Below are 20,808 nucleotides of genomic sequence, written 5' to 3' on the forward strand. Positions count from 1 at the left end.
AAGCGAGTGGTCCACTTGACTACCTGATAAGCTTAAGCTTATTGGGTAGTTGAGTGCTCAACTAATCGCTTACATCCTTATCTAATATTTGAATCAGTTCCCTTCTTTTGTTAATACAAACTTGTGTTTTTTGCCTGTCGTTTTTGAAACATACAGTTATTTAAATAAAGCATGTACATTTTCCTTTTATTTTCCAAACAAATGTAAAACTCCATTATTTCACTTAAAGACCTGAGCAACACAGGGTACATCTGCTAGCTTTCCATTAAATGATCATTTAATCAAAAATTCAATATTTTGTATTACTTGAAATGTACAATGTAGTTCAGTTGCATAGAACCTAGATTGTTTACGTACATATTTTTAACTTTCCCTAATTAATTTTTTTCACGGGTGCTAATATAAACATTGTAGTACTTTGATTATACACAAAATATTTGTATCTGTTTGCATTGTAATTTTGCTAATGAATATGATGTGCTTGAAAGCAAACATAAAATAATTATAAGAATGAAGTCTATTAGATCTGTATGGTTCAGTAATACTGCATTTATTTTAGCTTAGTAATAGAGATGTCTCCGTGTTCGTCTGGTCTTGTTTTATTTTAGCATAGTACTTCTATTATACCTCAAAACACTCAGATCTTGCAGAAGCTATTAGCTATTGATTAGTGAAGAAGAAATTGCACATCTAACGTATTTTCTACAGAACACCTCTTTTCAGGGCACTTCATTTACATTATAATATTGGAAGAACAAAAGAACTAAAGTGAGAAATTCAAAATAAATGAAAATATGCAGCACAGGAAGAAGAGGTGGAATCCACACACAATTGTACTTCTATAACTATTTTGCTTAGGGGCATGGGTATTTTTATCAAAGTAATTATACTGGCACAGCCTTTAGTGTGGATACATTTATTTTGATATAAAGGAGCCTTATGCCAGGATTATTTCCCTTCAGATGCCTTTATACTAGCATAACTGCATCTATGAAAATAGGGCTGTGCTGATATAGCTAATACAGTACAACATTTGCTTGCTGCAAAGCTCTAAATGATGGTGTGCTGGTAGTGTACATACAGGCAGTCCCTGGGTTACGTACAAGATAGGGACTATAGGTTTGTTCTTAAGTTGAATTTGTATGTAAGTCGGAACTGGCTCCAGATTCAGCTGCTGCTGCTGAAACTGACCAGGGGCTGACTACAGGAAGATGGAGGCAGAATTGCTCTGCCCCCAGCTTCCTGAAATCAGCCACTGATCAGTTTCAACAGCGACTGAATCTCGAGCCTGGGAGAGAACAGCTGGGCTGCCAGGTAGGTCCCTGCAGGACCAACCTGGCAGCACCCCAGCTGCTCTACCCCAGGGTCCGCAACAAAAGCCTGATCTGCTGGGGGGGGGGGGAAGGGGCGCACTAGCTGCCCCCCCCCCAGCAGACCAGGGACACGGGGAGCAAAGCCGCAGCGGCGGTGGGGTGCCGCGCCTCTGAGGCTTTGCTCTGGCTTTGCTCCCGGTGTCCCTGGTCTGCTGGAGACGGTCCCCAGCAGACCAGAGGCACCGGGAACAAAGCCAGAGCAAAGCCTTAGAGGCGCGGGACCCCTCCGCCTCCCCGGCTTTGCTCCGGGTGTCCCTGGTCTGCTGGGGACTCCGGGACTCCGCCGCCGCTGCGGCTTTGCTCCCGGTGCCTCTGGTCTGCTGGGGACCTTTGAAGTAGGAATAAGATCCTCCGGAAAAGGGCGCTTTTTCCGGAGGATCGGGGCCAGTGTAGACGCTCTTTTCCAGCTTTTCTAAAAGCCGGAAAAAAGCAGCGGACATTTTTATTTAAATGCCGCGGGGGATATTTAAATCCCCCGCGCATTTCCCTATTGCGATTTCAAAAATTACCATGCCCCTTCCGGAAAAGGGGCCAATGTAGACGTAGTCCATCTGTCCCAACCCCAATTCTGTCACCCCCCCAATCATCTTTTAAGGAGGGCGGGGGCAGCTGAATCCCTCCCACCCGATTCTTACAGGAATATTGCTGGTCGTTTCCCTTCATCAGGGAGCCAGGGGAAAGTGCTCAGTTAGCTGCATTCCTCACTCTGGCTGGGGAGTCCGGGGGGCGGGGGGGAGAGGGAGGGGAGACAAGCTGTGCACCTTGCTCTTGCTCCCTGACAGGCACAGGAAGGGGAAGAGCAAGTAGCCCTGGTATGAATTGAGGTGGGAGGTGCTTTGTACACGCACATGCACACGCACTCGCACAGTCTCTTGTCTTACACCCACCTGCACAGAGCTGGCACACTCCCAGCCTCTTGCCCTGAGCCCCTCGGTAAGCACCCAAGAAATGCTGGGTAGATGATCTAGTTTAAAATATATATTATATTTTGTATTGTATTTATTAATAACACTGAAATATACCTAAAAGCTGCTTCTAATTTCAAGGCATTCAGGTGCTGCATTGCCATGCCTATGCAGCTGTATTCATCCAGATAATATTATCTGTTGCAGGAAAGGATTATGTCAATGTAACACGAAAGTTGCAAAATTAATCACTCAGGGTATGTCTACACTACAGAGTTATTTCGAAATGGCTTATTTCGAAATAATGCGTCTACACACAAAATGCATTTCGAAATAGCGCGTCCATACTAAGTGGACGCTGAATCGCATTTAAGGCCAGCCAGAACTAGGGCCGGTAGGGCATCAGGTCAGGAGTTACTGTGTGTGGCTTCTGCCTGAGGCTATCTGAGGCCTGTGCTTAAAGGGACCCCCCCAGACAGCTGGTTATCAGCTTTCCCTGCTTGTTTTCCTACCTCGATGAGGGACAGCAAATCATTTAGATTCTGGTTTCCCTCGCTCGGGACACCACAGCACTCTGCAGCATGGAGCCAGAGCTGCCCCTGGGCACTCTGGTACTTCTCGTGGACACGTTGCTGTGAGCCTGGCTGCACTTTCGGCAGGCTGCCATCCGGGAGGTTCATTGGGGGGCTGTCAGTATCCAGGAGGCCCTGCAGAGCTTCCACCCTGAGGAGAACAAAGAGCCTCCCTGGTCTTCCCCATAGGGGGCTTGTGCCTCATTCCTCCCTTCATGTTTTCCACTTACCCCTCCCTAGCCCCCCTTCCTGATGTAAAATAAAATACATGTATTTTCAAGAACACAAACTCTCTTTTTTTAACAAAACTGGTGGAGGGGTGGGAATGAAATTCTGGTGAGACTGGGGAAAGGAGGTGGAAGAGGGGAGAAGAGAGGGTGGGAAAGGGGAGGGGGAAACCTGAGATGAGGGAGCTGGACGGGGGAAGCAAGGGGAAGAAGGGGGAGGGGAAGCTCAGGGTTGGGGATCTCACTGGACCAACTTGATTTTCATGCAAACCTGCTCCTGGGTTCGCATGTGGCCTTTGGTGGCCAGGCTGGCAGCTATCCTACCATAGATGGCCGCATTCCTCTGTCTAGTGCGGAGATCCTGGATGTTGGGGGCATCCCCCCCAAGCCTGAATAAGGTCCATGATCTCCGCCCTGGACCGGGAAGGCTCCCACCTTCTCCGGGCTCTGGCAGGCTCCTGGGAGCTGACAGACTGCTCCTGGGGAGCGATGGAGGGCTGGCTGCCAGTGGCTTGCTGGCTCATGTTTTGGGGTCAGTGGCAGTGACTGCTGGCTCTGGGCCGGCAGGCTTGAAGCTGGCACAGGTACTGTGGCCAGAGTCTACCCCTTTAAGGGCTCCGGGGAGAGGGGAGGGAGAGGAGTGTTCTTTTTTTGAGGCTGGAGTGGCCACCAGGGCACCCTGGGAAGGCTGACGGCCCCCTATTTTGATATGTGTCTACACAGCACTTATTTTGAAATAGCTATTTCGAATTTGGCATTATTCCTCGTGGAATGAGGTTTACCAAATTCGAAATAAGCACTCTGCTATTTCAAATTAATTTCAGAAAAGTGATTTGGCTGTGTAGACGCTAGTAAAGTTATTTCGAAATAACAGCTGTTATTTTGAAATAACTTTGCTATGTAGACATACCCTCAGAAGGCAGGAAATTCCAAAGCTGAAGTTGCATGCACAGCAGATATCATACAATCGAATGAACTGCCCGTGTGGACATGGTAGAAAAATCTTATACTTTTTGTAGATCAAGAAATATCCACTAAAGCTCATGATACTGTATATATTTTTGTTAATCTCTAAGGATATGTCTATATAGCGGTGCTATTTCGAGATACTTCTGGTACTTGGAAATAACTGTTGCATGTCTTGACAGCACGCCTGTTAGTTTGAAATATCTTTCAAACAAACAGGCACACTATTCCAATGTCCCTGTAAACTTCATTCCACAAGGATTAAGAGACATTTTGGAATAGAGGTTTATTTTGAAATTTGGCGCTGTGTAGACAGTGACAAATTTCAAAATATGATATTTAGAAATACACTTGAAATAAGCTACACATTTGCATAACTTATCTTGAGCTTAGGGTGCAGTGTAGATGGAACCTATGGTGCCACAGCACTACTCCTTGTTTTCATATTCCCAGTATGACACAGCTTTTAAAGAGGTAAAGGAATGTTACGAAGTTTCAGAGAACATAGTAGCAGAACCTCTAGTATCAAAATCAACGTGATATGGACAAATCATTGTGATATTTTCATTCAGCACTCATGAGAGGTTTTCCCCAAAACTAACTTTATATTGTCCTTGATACTTGTTAATAGATAAAGTAGGTATAATTTATATGAATTTTCAGACACAATTAACAGAAATCAGCAGGAAATGCAGCTTGAATGTTAATAGAAAAAGTTATTGCTTTCAAAGTGGATAGTCATGCACTTTTCACTGTGATTATTCTCTGAGCGTGTCAAAATATACAGTACTCGTGGTCAGTAGAATTAAAGCACTTTGGTACTGAAGTGGAAATAAGGTGTACATAAATATTAAAATATCAGAGGTACAAGAAACAGCAAATGTTTGTTTTATACAGAACTGCATTGTAGTTTGTCAGTTCTAAAGTCAATATGAACATGCTTGTGTGTTTCTCTTGTCAGGTAATCCAGGACTGGCAGGCTACTATAGGACCTTTGTACGGGCATTATACCATGGACTAAACCAGCAGTATCCAGTTTGGGTTGTGAGCCACGCTGGACACTGCAAGCCACCAAATAGCATGGAAATGACAGAAGGTACTGTACTGTAATTTGTAAGATATACAGATTTTACCATGGCAATGATTTGTTCTGAAAAACCTATGTTTATTGATAATATCACTTAACAATTCCATAGTACTAATTGTCTTGGAAAGCCCTGCAAATATTTCCCCAGAATGACCTTGTGAGGGAGAAAGTACTGTGCATGTTGTTCTTCTCCTCTCTAGACTTGTCTACATGAGAGAGTTGCTCTGGATTCACAGAAACCGATTTTAGAATATTGCCCCTACGGGTGTGAATACTTTTAACTCAGTTTAAAGAAGATTTATTTTGGTTTAGCCTAAAGCAGTTAAGCATGGATTTAAGGTAATTGGAAATATTTTGCTCTTTAACCAAAATTAAAATGCCTATAGGTTGATTGGCACCGGTGGATTAGGTTGATTTAAAAACAGTTTTAAGATAAATCACTGCAACTTTGGAGTCTGGATAAGACCTCTTCCTTATAGATGGAAGGAGGGTTGGGTCAGAAGGAGCACAGTGACACAGCCCAGAGCCATAGAAGTAGTGTGGCCATATCCAAAACTGAGGAGAAGGGTTCCAGGCTTCTAGAACTACACCCAGACCACTAAATAGCACTCCATTGGTCTTGAATTACTTTCTTAACTCTTAGACAAACCTGAACATTTGCTCTTTGCATTTACACCAGCACAAAACAGTTTTCAGGATCAAAGGCTTAAGAGCAGAAATGTTTAGGGTAACTTTTCTTACATCAGCATTTGCCCCTGAGCTTTTGGCCCTTAATATTTTGCTTTTGTAATTTCAATGTTGGAAGTGAAATTTGAAACCTGCCCAATTGCTACTAATCGTTCTGGTCAAATGTCAAACTCTAAGCCAAACAGAGAATTCCCCATCCTTATGACTACTAGCCATAGCATAATAGAGGTTAGACTCTTCACTTGCTGGTAAGCCCACAGTACCATGGAGTTAATAAAAACATAGAAAACTATTGATGAATAACTACAGAAACAAATTAATGAAATGTTGCTAAGCAAGGTTTTAATGTAGGACAGCAAGTTAATCTGCGATAACATGTTAAGAATGTGACAACAAAAATTCAGTTAATGTTTGATTAACCCAAGGAAACTTGCTAAACAGACTGAAGTCCTCAAGTTATATCTCATTATCATAATCATAAATTGAATGCAGTTGAGGGAGCAGATATGGGCCTGTTTTGGGAGAAAGAAGGCAAACAGGAAATAACTCAAAATCTACTTTATCAGAAGTTGATCCCCTTTCCTGTATTTATTTGTTGCAACAAATGTAGTGAACAAAAGCATGAATTAATTGCAAATGCATTATCTGAAAACTACAAACTAAAGCCTGAAAAAATGGAATAAGAAAGGAGAAAGCCAGAACGAATCTGTAAAGGAATCATTTGTGAAGTGTGTCTGAGTTGCTTCAGCTTGAATAACCCACCAAAGTGCCTTAAAGAGTCAGCACAAGGAAAATGCAGTCAGATCACACCTACAAGTATACAGTGCAAAAATATATAATACTTCATATTACACAATGAAAGCGAAGGGAGGTCGGAAACCTGAGGATAATGAAAGTTTTGTATTCATTCATCAGGATGCCCCCCCCCAAAAAAAAAACCCAGACAAACTGTGGTGCACAGCAATGAAGACATACCTGCAAGCACATTCCTCCCTTCATACTAGGGTATGGGTGACTTTTTCCAGTTAATACTAAATTTGACTTAAACATCCCTGCTATTTCTTCGTTGTCTTCATTCAGTTCGTAGAAAACAATATTTTGTATTAAGTTTGCTCTTTTCCAGAGGGGTCTAAAAGCCCTTTACAAATTATTGAGCAAATCCTGATTTAATGTGTAAGACTCAACTAGCAGGGTACCTTGCTTGGTCAAGAGGAATGGAAGGCTCTCCGTGCACTGTGGGTCAAAGTGGCTATAGTCACCTTGATGGTATCTGAATCTTCTATGCCTCCCACATAAGGGTTTGGCTGGTAGGTACAAGTGATGGACCCATTTTTTATGACCCTCCATCCCTTATGCCTCCTACATGAGCCCTCAACATATATCTTGCAGCATTTGGGATGATAAAACCCCTGAGGAACACACATGTATACACACAAGGGCAAAGGATCTTGCTCTCCACAGCTATTCTCTATTGGTCCCTCAGTTGCTGCTGAATGAAGTGATAGAAACAAAATTTGATCCTATTTGTATGCTGCAGCAAGCTGGAAACTGGCTCTTAATTAATGCCAGATCCACATTACAGCCAAAGGTTGGCTTCAGGTATGCAGTTCCAGGTACATAAAAAAGTAGCTGGAGTTGACATCTCTTGAGCCAAGCTTTGGCGCTGTCCTCACAGTGGGAGATCGACATGAGAAATGTTCCCATTGACTTCTCTTACTCCTCATGAGGAGTAGGGGTTCTGGCGTTGACAGGCGCACCCTCAGCATTTGATTTAGCAGGTCTTTATTAGACCTGCTAAATCAAACTCCAGAAGATCAACTGCTGCAGAGTCGAACTTCCTGGCAGTGAAGACATAGCCGAAGGTTGAAGAACAGACTTCGGTTTCCCTTTTCAGGTCTCAGTGCCTCTGGGTTACACATGCACATGTCCAGTAGAATACAAATAGGGACCAAACATCTTGAAGAACCTCCAGTTCTTCTTCGAGTGGTTGCTCATGTCCATTCGAAGTAGGTGTGCGCACCGTGTGCTCTGCGTCTTCCGGAGCGTTTTCCCTAGCGGTACCCGTAGCGCCAGCAGGGCGCCCCCTGGAGTGGCGCCGCCATGGCGGGGCATAAGTACCCATGCCGGCGCTGCTCCACCTCAGTTCCTTCTTACCGCAGTGACAGTCGTTGGAGCGTCTCTATCTTTCTTAGTCTCCTAGAGTATGTCTACACTACCACCCTAGTTCGAACTAGGGTGGTAATGTAGGCATACCGCACTTGCAAATGAAGCCCGGGATTTGAATTTCCCGGGCTTCATTTGCATAAGCCGGCCGGCGCCATTTTTAAATGCCGGCTTGTTCGAACCCCGTGCCGCACGGCTACACGCGGCACGGGCTAGATAGTTCGGAATGGCTTGCTAGTTCGAACTATCTGGCAACTTCGGCTGGGCACCGCGCCGTGGGCTCACCGGTGTGCGTATCGCCACCGCACCGTCGGCACCGAAGAGGCTTCAATAATCCTGGTCGCCTGCCTCCACACCGTCTGTCCACGCCGGATACGTTCGAAGCGGCGCAGGACCTTATTAGCCTCACAACCTCCCCTCCATCCTCAGTTGACTCGGAAGGGTCGAGGTCACCATTGTCGGAGGCTCGGCTGGCTACGGCTTCGCCCCAGCATGGCCCAGGTCGGCATGCTAAAGTGGCTTATGCGTCGGGACCACCCCATGTGGGGTCAGTACCGATCGCTACTTCGGCCCCCTTCTCGTGGCCGAACCGTCATTCTTAGGGAGCTTCGAGCCATGCGTGAACTTCGCTGCAGTTGAGCTCCTTGCCAGCTCCCCGCCTGGCGGTGCTGGTGCCGTATCTGAGTAGTCATGTGGCATCCACTGAGACATCTCTCTCCTCCATGGAGGTCACCCAGGAGCCAGCGTCCGTCTCCGTGCCTTCATCTGCACCGGCATCGACGCAGTGGTCTCGGCAGGCACCGGGCCTGAGTACCCCGGTGCCGCAACCGCCGGCCACAACTCAACCGGCACCGAGCCTGAGCACCTCGGTGCCACAGCTGCTGGCGTCTCAACCGGCACCGGGCCTGGGCATCCCGGTGCCGCAACTGGCGATGTCGCAGTCTGTACCAAGTCTGGGTGCCCCGGTACCACAACTGGGTGCCGTAGAACCCTCGGCACCGGGTCTGGGTCCCCCGGTGCTGCAACCGTCAGCGAGCCTTCCAGCACCGGGCATGGGTCCCCCGGTGCCGCAGATCGCTCGGCCCCGCCGTACTCATGCGGGTAAGCCAGAGTCCATGGCAAGGTTTGCCCCGCACTCTTCCTTGGCTCCACCATGACCGGAGTCCGATTACTCTTCAGACTCGGATGTTGTCTCCGTCCATTTGGGCTCTTCGGGAGCATCCTCGGCCCACAGGTCCAGGTCCAGGCATAGGAGGGACTACACTCAACAAACGTGGCCGCCGCACCCGCAGTGGCCTTTCTGGACCTCCTGGGCCTACCATCAGTGGCAAGGTCAGCTGCCTCCTTCTCTGGGGTCGGGGACTTAAGGACACTGATCCCAACCGTCGGCGTGCCTGTCCCGGGCCCCTTCCTCCCCTCTTCGGGCGCCGCAACCCGATCCAATGGCACCGCAATCATCGGCACCGGAGGTGAACCCATCGGGAGCGCAAGCCGCCCAGACGGCACCGCAGTTGGCGACAGCTGTTCCTGTGCCAGTGCAGGAGTCCTCGTCGTCGTCTCCAGACGAGGCACTAGCAGACCCTGCATCGAGTCTGCCGTCAATGGATGCCTGCACTCACCAGGACCTCCTCTGCTGCATGGCTTCCAACCTGGCCGTTACGGTGGAGCCTGTCATCGAGGACACGGATCCAATGGTGGACATCCTCACTGAAGATGCGCCTATGCGATTGGCCTTACCGCTTAACAGAACGGTGTCAAAGATTACCAATGCCCTGTGGCAAACGCCGGCAACCTTGACCCCTACCTTAAAAGGGGCCGAGAGGCGTTATTACGTCCCAAACTCGGGGCATGAATACCTGTATTCACAACCCATCCCCGGGTCCTTGGTCGTACAAGCCGCGGCCCAAAAGGAAAGACTCCCTCAGCCTGGTCCTTCCCCAACGGCAAGGGAACCTAAGCGGCTGGACCTGTTGGGCCGTAAGGTTTATGCCACAGGAGCGCTGCAACTGCGCATCGCGAATCAACAGGTGATGCTAAGCAGGTATGCTTTTAACACCTGACAGGCCGTCGAAAAGTTCCAAGACAGACTCCTTGTGGAGGACCGTCAGGAGTTTGCGGCGGTTGCCTCGGAGGGTAAAGTCATCGCATGGACCGCTCTCCAGGCAGCTCTGGACACCGTGGACTCAGCAGCCTGCACGATGGCGACTGGTGTCGTTATGCGTCGGGGGGCATGGCTCCATGTCTTGGGAATTCCCCCGGATGTGTAGCATATGATACAGAACTTGCCTTTTGAAGGCAAAGCTCTGTTCTCAGAGCACACTGACTCTAGGCTCCATACCCTAAAGGACACAAGGTCTACCTTGAAGTCCTTGGGCATTCACACGCCGGTTCCGCAGCGGCGACAGCTGCCCTATAGGCAGCAGGGGAGGGTGCAGCCCCAGGTCCCCCGTGGGGATTATTGGAGGCGCTGCTCCCGGGCCTCCGGTGGAGGTTTCGGGGTGGCCGCGCACCCTCAGGACGCTACGGGTCAACGGCGTCGCCCCAGAACCGATGCCCAGCGGGGAGGTCCTCACGGTCCTTCCCATCAGGGCAAGCCCCAGTTTTGGCGCCCTGTTTGAGAGTCCCATACCAATCTCCCGCCCTGGCCCCCCATTTGGGGCCAGAATATCCCTTTTTGCCCAGGCATGGGCCATAATAACATTAGATGCCTGGGTTCTTAACATAGTGAATGGAGGCTATTTTATCCCGTTCCTAGGTCCGCCGCCCGGTGGTTAAAAGGTTTCTTACTGGCCTGGAAAAACTGTACCCCTCGGTGAGGGCCCCGCTTCCCGCCTGGGACCTTAACGTGGTCCTCCACAGGCTTATGCTACCTCCCTTTGAACTGCTGGCCACGTATTCCCTGCAGCACCTTTCATTGAAGGTTGCTTTCATCGTGGCCATTACGTCGGCTTGAAGGGTGTCGGAACTAAGGGCGCTAACTGTAGACCCGCCCTACCTTGTTTTTTCCCATGACAATATAAGGTTAAGGCCTCATCCAGCCTTCCTCCCGAAGGTGGATTCACCTTTTCACCTGTCCCAGGAGATTTATCTCCCGGCTTTTTTTCCCAAAGCCTCACGCCTCCTCTAAGGAGCGGGTGCTTCACTCCCTGGATGCCAAGCGGGCACTGGCATTCTACATTGATAGGACCAAGCCGTTCCATAAATCACAGCAATTGTTTATTGCATTTGGGGACAGGGTGAAAGGGTCGCCTATTTCCACAAAAAGGCTATCAAGATGGGTGGTGCAGTGCATCACGGAATGTTATCAACTGGCTGGTAAAACCCCACCCAGGGTGAAGGCACACTCTACCAGGGTGCAGGTGTCCTCGGTAGCCTTTGGTGCCCAGGTACCAATCACAGAAATTTGCAGGGCAGCCACCTGGTCTTCCCTTCACACGTTTGCAACACACTATGCGCTACCTCAGCAGGCCAGGGAGGATGCAAGGGTGGGCTCTGCAGTCCTCGAATCTGTGATGTAAATATGTAAATATATATCCGATTATCTTTGTTCTTAATTGGTGCCTTGTCAGTGTTGCCTTGTTCAAATAAATCCGTTTATTGTTCACCTTTCTTCATGACTCTGGTGGTATGACTACTCCGACCCCTCCTCCGTGGGGTTAGCTTGGTAATCACCTACTTCGAATGGACATGAGCAACCACTCAAAGAAGAAAAGAACGGTTACTTACTTGTAACTGTTGTTCTTCGAGATGTGTTGCTCATGTCCATTCGACTCCCACCCTACCTCCCCTTCGTCGGAGTGTCCGGCAAGAAGGAACTGAGGTGGGGCAGCGCCGGCAGGGGTACTTATGCCCCGCCATGGCGGCGCCACTCCAGGGGGCGCCCTGCCGGCGCTACGGGTACCGCTACGGAAAACGCTCCGGAAGGCGCAGTGCGCACACCTACTTCGAATGGACATGAGCAACACATCTCGAAGAACAACAGTTACAGGTAAGTAACCGTTCTTTTACTATAAGATATGTAATTTTCTCTTCCCTTTTATAAGCTTAATTGTTTGTGTTTGACGTCCTAATAGTCTAAGGAGAGGTGACAGATGCACCAGAATTCTGTACTTTTGAAAAGGAGACACCTCCCGTAATAAAATTGTCGTTAGTGCATGTTGCTTAGCAATTTGATTGTGAAAGGGATGTTAAAAAACCTGTCATTTGCTACTATGGCTTCAGGTAAAGCAGTAATTATATAGCATCTGGTACAAGAATCTTCTCTTGTCATCTTTGCCTCCTGATATGGGTTGAAGCAAAGAGGCTTAGCACTCACCAGTTTGCATGATGTCTCATGTTTAGAGGTATATAGGGCAAATTTAAATTGATTTAAGTTACAAGTTTCTGAATTTAAGTTGAATCCATAATTCGGTATTAAAATTCTATCTTTAGCAACCTATTGTGCATAATTATTAGCCAAAATAAGTGTTGCCCCTTGTCAGAGTTGTTCACCTTCCAGCCAAACTGTTATAAAAGTTCTTTTGGGCTGAACACTGCTGTGATTGTTCACTCTACATAGCACCTGATGCTGAAGTGTTTAAAATTGCAAAAAGGAGAGCAGCTTATGAACTTTCTTGGACACTCTGTTTAAAAATCAGCATAATCTATATATGCTGTATAAACGTTTGCAGAATCTTAAAGGTGTTGCTTTTTCCTTTGCAGGGCCTAATATTGACACTTTGACTCATAGTTTTCCTAATGGCTAATGTGCTTGAGTCAGTCACACAGATGCTACCTATGAAGGGCTTCTTTTATAATGTCATAAAAACGGAATACTTATTTATCTTGGCAATTTTGTCTGCTACATGAAATGTATTATGATTTTATTGATGACCGTCTTTATGACCTATGAGTATTTGGGCATCAGTTGTTTAATTTCAATTTAAAATACATATTTATAAGAAACAAAAGGGAAAAAGTATGAACCTAAGCTGATCATAATTCAAATATAGCAATTTCTGCCTTTAATTTAAGATAAACAGTGAAAGTATACCCACAATTAGTTTATTTGTCCAAGTTCGTAGGGCTTCATTTAGCTTATCTCTATTAAAAGGGATTTGCATTACTTTTCTTTGAGATTTCCGGTCACATTTCAATGAGAAATGTAATCTTCTACAACTCACAGAATAACATGTTAGGCATTGAGTGAGTTTATTTAAACTACAAGTTAGTGCTTTTCCTATAAGAGGCTTTTAAAAATACATTTCAGCTCAATGCCTTGGCTGTCAAAACAGAGGCTACTGTCTGGGAATGGATGTCAATTTTTATTTTCATAGGGATTAAATGGGTCTTCCTTTGAGTTATTAGCAAGACCAAATGCAGGTAATGATTTAATGGTGTATAACTGGCATTTCAGGAGTAAATAGACTAAAAATGTACAGTGTTTCATATATGGAAAATGTTTTAATCTGAAAAGGAACATTGGGTAATTTAAGAAAAGAATGGTGGAGGGAAATGATTCTCAAGGAAACAATTATGAAAAGAGAATAGAATAGATACTTTAGCATAACTTTGTAAAATGACAAAATTATTTTTAAATAATTTCCTTTTAAAAATTAGGAAAATTCACCAGAAAAGCAAATGGGGATTGCTTAAGGAGTGAGGTATCACTGTGCATGGGTAAATTGTGGCTGAAACTGGCTCTTGAAATGTCCATGCTGCTACCATGAAATGCATCCTTAGTTTGCTCTCGCAACATTTTAATTTAGGAGCATCTCCATAGTGTAAAACCTATTGGAGATCAGAATCTGGTTTATTCTTTGTAGTCAAATTCCTCCTCCATAACTTTTCTTAGAATGAAGTCACATTGTTTGAAAAATGAGATGAAGTCATTTATTTGGAAATTGAATGCATGCCATCTTAAGGAACTCAGTCGTCTTGTTTACTTTGTTATTAGTATCATCCCTATTTTACAGATGAGGATCTGGGGCCCTGAGTCTTGCCCACGGTTATGCTGGAAGTCTGCGGAGGAGTTGGGAGTCCAATCCCATTGCCTTTGCTAAAAAACATCCTTTCTTCTGCATGCAAAATGCCCATGGTGCTACATAAATAACCAAAAAAGGTTCAGACAGTATTGGGGTTGGTAGGAAAAAAAATCTGTACTCAGGCATTCAAACTAAATGTTTGTTCATTCTTTTGAAACACTCCTCTCTGCTTGGCTTTTAACCCTGTCTTTATCTCTCTCTACATTTTTATAAAGGAAGTAAACACACATAAGCAGCGGTGCATTACAATTGCATTCCACAAAGGTTTTTGATGACTTTGATCAATAGTAAGGAGGACAGTATCCCAAGCCAGAACATGAATAAAAATGTAGTGTTTCTTCCTCCAAAACTGAATTCATTTGTCTTCTACAAATACTTTTCTATGTTGCATTATAAGGTCAGAAAATTATATTTGAATTTTACATCTTTAGCTTTTTTATTATTGGTTTATTAATTTATGCTAGTATGTTAGGTGCTATATAAAATAAGGTATTATCCGTACCTTAATAAGTTTATAAGCTAAGATGCAAAGTAGACAGACTATAAACCAAAGAGGTAAAATTGGCAAAGTAGTTATTGGTAATACAATATCTGTGTGTGTGTACAACATTATGTTCTCTCCAGTCAACTATTCTATTCAAAGATGAAGCTAGTCAAATTCAGACTACAAATAACATTCATTTTTAACTGTGTAGTTAACCATTAGAACAGTTTACCTAGAGATGTGCTGTATATCTAGCACTAGATATATAATATGAATCAACATTGACTTTCTAAACAACATGCTCTAATTCATCAAGATATTATGGGTGAAATACTTGACGCAGGAAATATTGGGAGAAATTCTGCAGCCTCTGTTATGTAGGAAGACAGATTAAATGATCATGATGGTGCATTCTGGCCTTACAACCTATGAATCAATTATCACTCAGTTAATTTTATTTAGATGTCATGGTGGAAGAGAGTATTCATGAACATGTTTGCAGCTGAGCCAAAGCCTTTCAAGATTACTAGAAATTTCTTCATTGATTTCAGTGAGCTTTGGGTCAGGTTCTTAATATGGAGAGGATAGTGGCCATGCAACAAATTGAGAAAGTACTGTATAGAATCATAGAATACTAGGACTGGAAGGGACCTCGAGAGGTCATCAAGTACAGTTCCCTACTCCCATGGCAGGGCCAAATACTGTCTAGACCATCCCTGATAGACATTTATCTAACCTACTCTTAAATATCTCCAGAGATGGGGTTTCCACAACCTCCATGGGCAATATATTCCAGTGTTTAACTACCCTGACAGTTAGGAACTTTTTCCTAAGGTCCAACCTAAACCTCCGTTGCTGCAGTTTAAGCCCATTGCTTCTTGTTCTATCCTCAGAGGCCAAGATGAACAAGTTTTCTCCCTCCTCCTTATGACACCCTTTTAGATACCTGAAAACAGCTATCATGTCCCCTCTCAGTCTTCTCTTTTCTAAACTAAACAAAACCAGTTCTTTCAGCCTTCCTTCATAGATCATATTCTCTAGACCCTTAATCATTCTTGCTGCTCTTCTCTGGACCCTCTCCAATTTCTCCACATCTTTCTTGAAATGTGGTGCCCAGAACTGGACACAGTACTCCAACTGAGACCTAACCAGCGCAGAGTAGACTTTTCGTGTCTTGCTCAACACACACCCTTTAATGCATCCCAGAATCATGTTTGCTTTTTTTGCAACAGCATCACACTGCTGACACATATTCAGCTTGTGGTCCACTCTAGCCCCTAGATCCCTTTCTGCTGTACTCCTCCTAGACAGTCACTTCCCATTCTGTATGTGTGAAACTGATTGTTCCTTCCTAAGTGGAGCACTTTGCATTTCTCCATATTAAACTTCTTCCTGTTTACCTCTGACCATTTCTCCAATTTGTCCAGATAATTTTGAATTATGACCCTATCCTCCAGAGCAGTCGTAACCGCTCCCAGCTTGGTGGTATCTGTATGTTGAATGCTGAAGTGGCAGTATGGAAGAAGGCACAGGGAAGGGTGATGGGAGAAACAGACAAACAGCATGTGAAGGAGAGCTTTAGGTTGCATCATCCGAAATGGTAATATTCTCATCAGTGTAAAATACTGATAATGAAATGGCCGTGTGTGTTCTCTCACTTTATGGGGACATTTGGAAACTATGCTTTGTTGTTTCTGTAGTTAATTGCCTCTTGGCTCTGTTTTTAGGAATTCCTACCTGACAAAATGGAGCTTACGGTTCCTTTTGCAAATCCTCTCTGTGTAGCTAACACTGGGGCAGATTTTGCCTTCAGTTACAAAAAATGTAAATCCAGTATAATCCTAAATGAAGTCCAAAAGAATTACTCTGGATTTACACTAAAATAAATGGGAGCAGAATCTGGCCTGTTGTATAATATGTTGGATTGTTGTTTGTGTGCCAGATGACACAATATGAGGGAGTGTGTAAATGTCAGAGAAGGGCCATTCATTTGTATAATCATATAATTAACTATTCTGCTAGGAAAGTGGCTAAAATAGTAGTCTGAAGAAGACAAGGAGTCTGTGTGTGCTAATAAGAGGGTTGCATATTATTTTAGGAAAGTGACTCCCAAACTGTGGTTTGTGGGTCACTGGTGGTTCCCTGGCACTTGCTGGTGGTCTGTGGAGAGCTAGTAGATCAGGCAGTTTTGGCTCTCACACTTGTTTCTACTTGCTGAGGTGTATTATCAATAGCTAAGAATACATGCAGTACTTTTCTAATAATATTTTTGTGTGTGAAAGCAATTGCCATGGTGGTCATGATGCCACCACTAATTAGTGTGGTGGGGAATGGGAGTGTGGTCTGCACTATGGCAAATGTCAAGGGAATAATCCAGTGGAAATTTCAGTGTATGTTACAGAATAATTTTAAATGGCAGTTGGAACAGAGACTAATTTTGCTCTCATTAACAACAAGGAGTCCTGTTGTCATTGTCCCTGTAAGCATCAAAGAGAGAGTTTATGTAAAAGGATATGAAGTCAGAATATATTGGTAACCTTATAATTGATTTGGAAGTATGCCAATTGTTTTTAATGCATGCTTATTTTGAAAAATACTTTATAACATTTCTTTGGTGTGCCTGGATGATACTGACACCTAATGGGTTTGGTGTTGAAATAACTCAAATCTAGGTTTGTGTTTCTATGGCATTTTTGTAGATGCCTGAAAATTAAAGTGTCTTCAGCAAAGGCTGTATTTGAGATGTTAGATAGCAAATGCAGTATTAGAAACACGTGGCCAGATTCAAAGGCTAAATATAAGGTGATGCAAGATTGGTAGGTGTTGTAAAAGTTTTAGGTAGATGATTTAAGTATTTGAGGAGTAGGAGACAGGGAAGTAGCATCATCAACAAACCAGCAAAGGTAATGCACACTGCAGTGCTCCTCCCACTGATGTAACTCTTCTGCTACACTGACATAATAAAATCACTCTGACGAATGGCATAGAACCTTTTGTGACGTACTTAGTGACATGGCATCATTGCAGACACTGCACTTGATTGTCGCCCTAATTGGCCTCTTGGAGGTATCCCACAATTCCCATCTTGACCACTCTGTTTAACAGTTTGAGCTCCACTGCCCTGAAGGTACATAAGTATGTGCTCCTCCCCTGTTTAAAGGCCCTGGAATTTTTGAAATTCCTCTTCTGTTTGCTTGCCATGTACAGGTCAGGTAGGATCTTCCCAGCTGACCATGCCGACTTTCTGAGGCCGATGTTCTCCTGTGTTGAGCACACTGGACCTGTTGGGTCTGCTGAATATATGGGGAGAGGAGGCTGTGCAGTCACAGCATTGCCCCATCTGGAGGAGCTTCGATACCGACAGGCTGATTGCTTGTGGCATGCTGGAGAAAGTGCACACACAACTATGTTGTGCTAAGATCAAGGAAATGAGGCAGGTGTACCAGAAGGCAAGGGAGGCCGACCATTGCTCTGTGCAGCACTGAAGACATGTTGCTTTTATAAGGTGCAGGATGACATCGTCTGCAGCAATTCCACCTCTAAGAGCCCTGTGAATGCTTCAAGGTAGACTGAAGGCAGCAGCCAATGGACTCAACCCTGATGGCAAAGTGGTGGATGAAATGAAGCTCGAGGATGATGTGGAGCAAATGGCATGGTCATCTGGTGATGTAGCAAGTCAGGAACGGTTTTCCACTCTGGAGTGCTCTAGCTAGTCCCACCACTCTGGCACGCAGGGTGCAGGATGGGGAGCTCTAGTGCTAAGTGTCAATATTAACAACAGCATGTGTATTTTCACAGTGGGTCCATGGGGGAGGGGGAAGTTTGTTAATGTACATAGGGATGTCCCTGGAATCCTACGTGGTGACCTGCAGGAAATGTTCCTGTAGGTATTCTACAATCCTCTGCTGAAGGCTCATTGGTAGAGTAGCCTTGTTTCTCCCCTCACTGAGGCAACTTTGCCATGCCACCTGGCAATGATTTCTGCAGGGGCCGGAGCATCACACAGAGAAGCTGCATACAGAGCTGGTCTGAAGCCAGACATGTGCAGGAGATGTACCTTTACATCTTGGGCTAACCTTAGATTTTGGGTTTGATTTCCCTAGCCTGTGGAAAAAGGCACCAATATTCAGGATAGTCTCCCTAGGCACTTGTAGTAACCTCCTTCACAAACCACCCTTTGTCCCTTCTTTCCCTTTCCCCACTCATATTTGGGGACATAAGAAGAAATATTTGCTTTTCTTTATTTTAATCCTGCTGTCTTCGTTTCATTTGGTGACCCCTAGTTCTTATGGGAGCAAGTAAATAACTTTTTCTTATTTACTTTTTCCACACTAGTCATGATTTTATAGATCTCTGTTATATCTTCCCCCTTTTAGTCTCCTCTTTCGTAAGCTGAAAAGTCTGAGGCACAGTAAGAAAGAAGTGTGTAAAACTTTTTGTGATTCATGGCTGTGACCACAGTCACAACACTGTCTCTGTTCATTGCTTCTTTGGCTTCTACGTATGTGCTCTTAAGGTTCCCCCTCTTTCACACTGGGGGAGCCCTACTGTCAGATAAGGCAGCAAACCAGAATGAGTAAGGAGAATATATTTCTTGAAGTGCTGTAGTCAAAAGATGCAGCGCATAGTGAAACAAGAATGTGGAGGGAGACAATTAATGAAAGGCTAAGTCTGGATAGCCTGGAAAGGAATTTGGGGGCAGCAGCAAATAAGTTCCTAGAAGGCCAGACAGAGAGAGAGTCTCATTATCCTACAATCTGAGCCCATCCCTGCACAACTCCCCCTACAACCATGATAGAACTCTGGTCTGTACCTTCCCCAAACTCCCCCACTACAGTTCTCAGATGTTCCTGCACCTGATAATACCTTCACCTGTGCTCTTCACACCTAGGGACTGTTTTCTCATAGTAAATGTAGTTACAACCCGCTGTGAAAACCTAAACCATCAGATTGTTTCAATGTTAGCACTAACCATTTTAATAATGACAAAACACATTTTTGGTCAAAGAGAGGACATGACAATGAGAATCACAGTGGCTATAAAATGAACTCCCAGGCACCAAGCATTAGAGTTCATTCAGGGTGACAAGTAATCGTTACTTGGTCTAATGCATCACACAAAGCCACATTACTGGGAATCATTGTCAAAATGATCCTTCAAAGTCTCCCTGATTTGAATAGCTTCCCACTGTGCCCCTTGAATTGTCCTTGTCTCTGGCTGTTCAAAATCAGCAGCCAGATGATCAGCATCTGCAGTCCACTCCAGATATTATGTAGAGTACAGCATCCCGCAATGACCATGAGGATATTTTCCTCCTTGAGGTTTAATTAGCCAAAAAGACACCACCAGCAACCATTTAATTGCCCAAAGGCACATTCAATGGCGTATTGCCAAGGGGCAATGGTTCTTCCCTTAAGGGATTCGGAGGCAATAAGCACACAAATTGGGTGAAGGCTTAAAGATTTTACTAAGCAAATATTAGGGTAAAATACAATGCTTAATATTAGAGTAAAATACAATGAAGCAAATCTTAGAATAAAATACAATACTTATTTAACCTAAGCAAACCTCAAAATAAAATGCAATACTTATTAAGAAAGTACAATACTTACTAAGCCTAAATAGATCTCAGAATAAAATGCAATACCTACGTCCCTTCTGTTGCCAGGAACCCCCCGAAGAAGGACAGCGGATGGACCCCAGTGACCAGTGTGTAGCACCTTCTGCGGCATTGGTTTACTCCAAGGTTCCAATGTTAGGAATATCCCCGGCACTTATATACTGTTGGATCTACAGTAATCACCCCTGTTGTTTTGAGAACCTAACAAGATTGTTGATACATTGCATATTTTCCCACATCCAATAATTAGCTTGTTGATACTTTCCATATTTTCCCAGACCAAATAATTAGCATTGTAAGGAGGGAAACATTCAGCAAAGATAGCTATGTGATTTTCCTAAGCCCTCCTGCACTTCCATACAAGGTGCATGGCCTTGGGACCTGTCCCAGAACTTGTTGAAAGTCAACAGTGCATTCCTACACTGTACCATCTTGAGCAAACAGCTCACTCTTTGAGAATAACAAAAGAATAAGCAGCAGCAAAAAGCACAAATGTCTGCCTAGAGCATCCAGGCCTGTAAGAAAAGGAATGATTGTGGTATACCACCTAATTTCCGACCTCACAATTGTCTTCCGCATTTCCACTACAAATGGTCATTCTTTGCTGAGCCTGTGTTGAAGTGCTCCTTTCTGCTCTCTGGGTTCCTGTGCCCCTTGAATCCTAGGAGCAAGGGGTAGGCAGGGTTTCTATTGGTCTCTG

The 20,808-nt window shown here is 44.7% G+C and overlaps 1 protein-coding gene across 7 annotated transcripts in view; it reads left to right on the forward strand.

Annotated features, from left to right (window-relative positions):
• LDAH (lipid droplet associated hydrolase) overlaps positions 1-20,808 on the forward strand; it is a 202,121-nt gene that overhangs the window by 37,393 nt on the left and 143,920 nt on the right. For 6 of the 7 annotated variants that reach the window (XM_006131858.4, XM_006131859.4, XM_025189098.2 and 3 more), the window contains one exon: positions 5,005-5,139. In XM_006131858.4, the coding sequence (XP_006131920.1) occupies positions 5,005-5,139 (135 nt within the window). Of the gene's footprint in view, positions 1-5,004; positions 5,140-17,073; positions 17,615-20,808 lie in introns of those variants that run through there. The other variant, XM_075923428.1, reaches the window with a different exon arrangement.

The sequence above is a fragment of the Pelodiscus sinensis genome, chromosome 3 (genome assembly GCF_049634645.1).
Source record: "Pelodiscus sinensis isolate JC-2024 chromosome 3, ASM4963464v1, whole genome shotgun sequence".
Classification (NCBI taxonomy): domain Eukaryota; kingdom Metazoa; phylum Chordata; order Testudines; family Trionychidae; genus Pelodiscus; species Pelodiscus sinensis.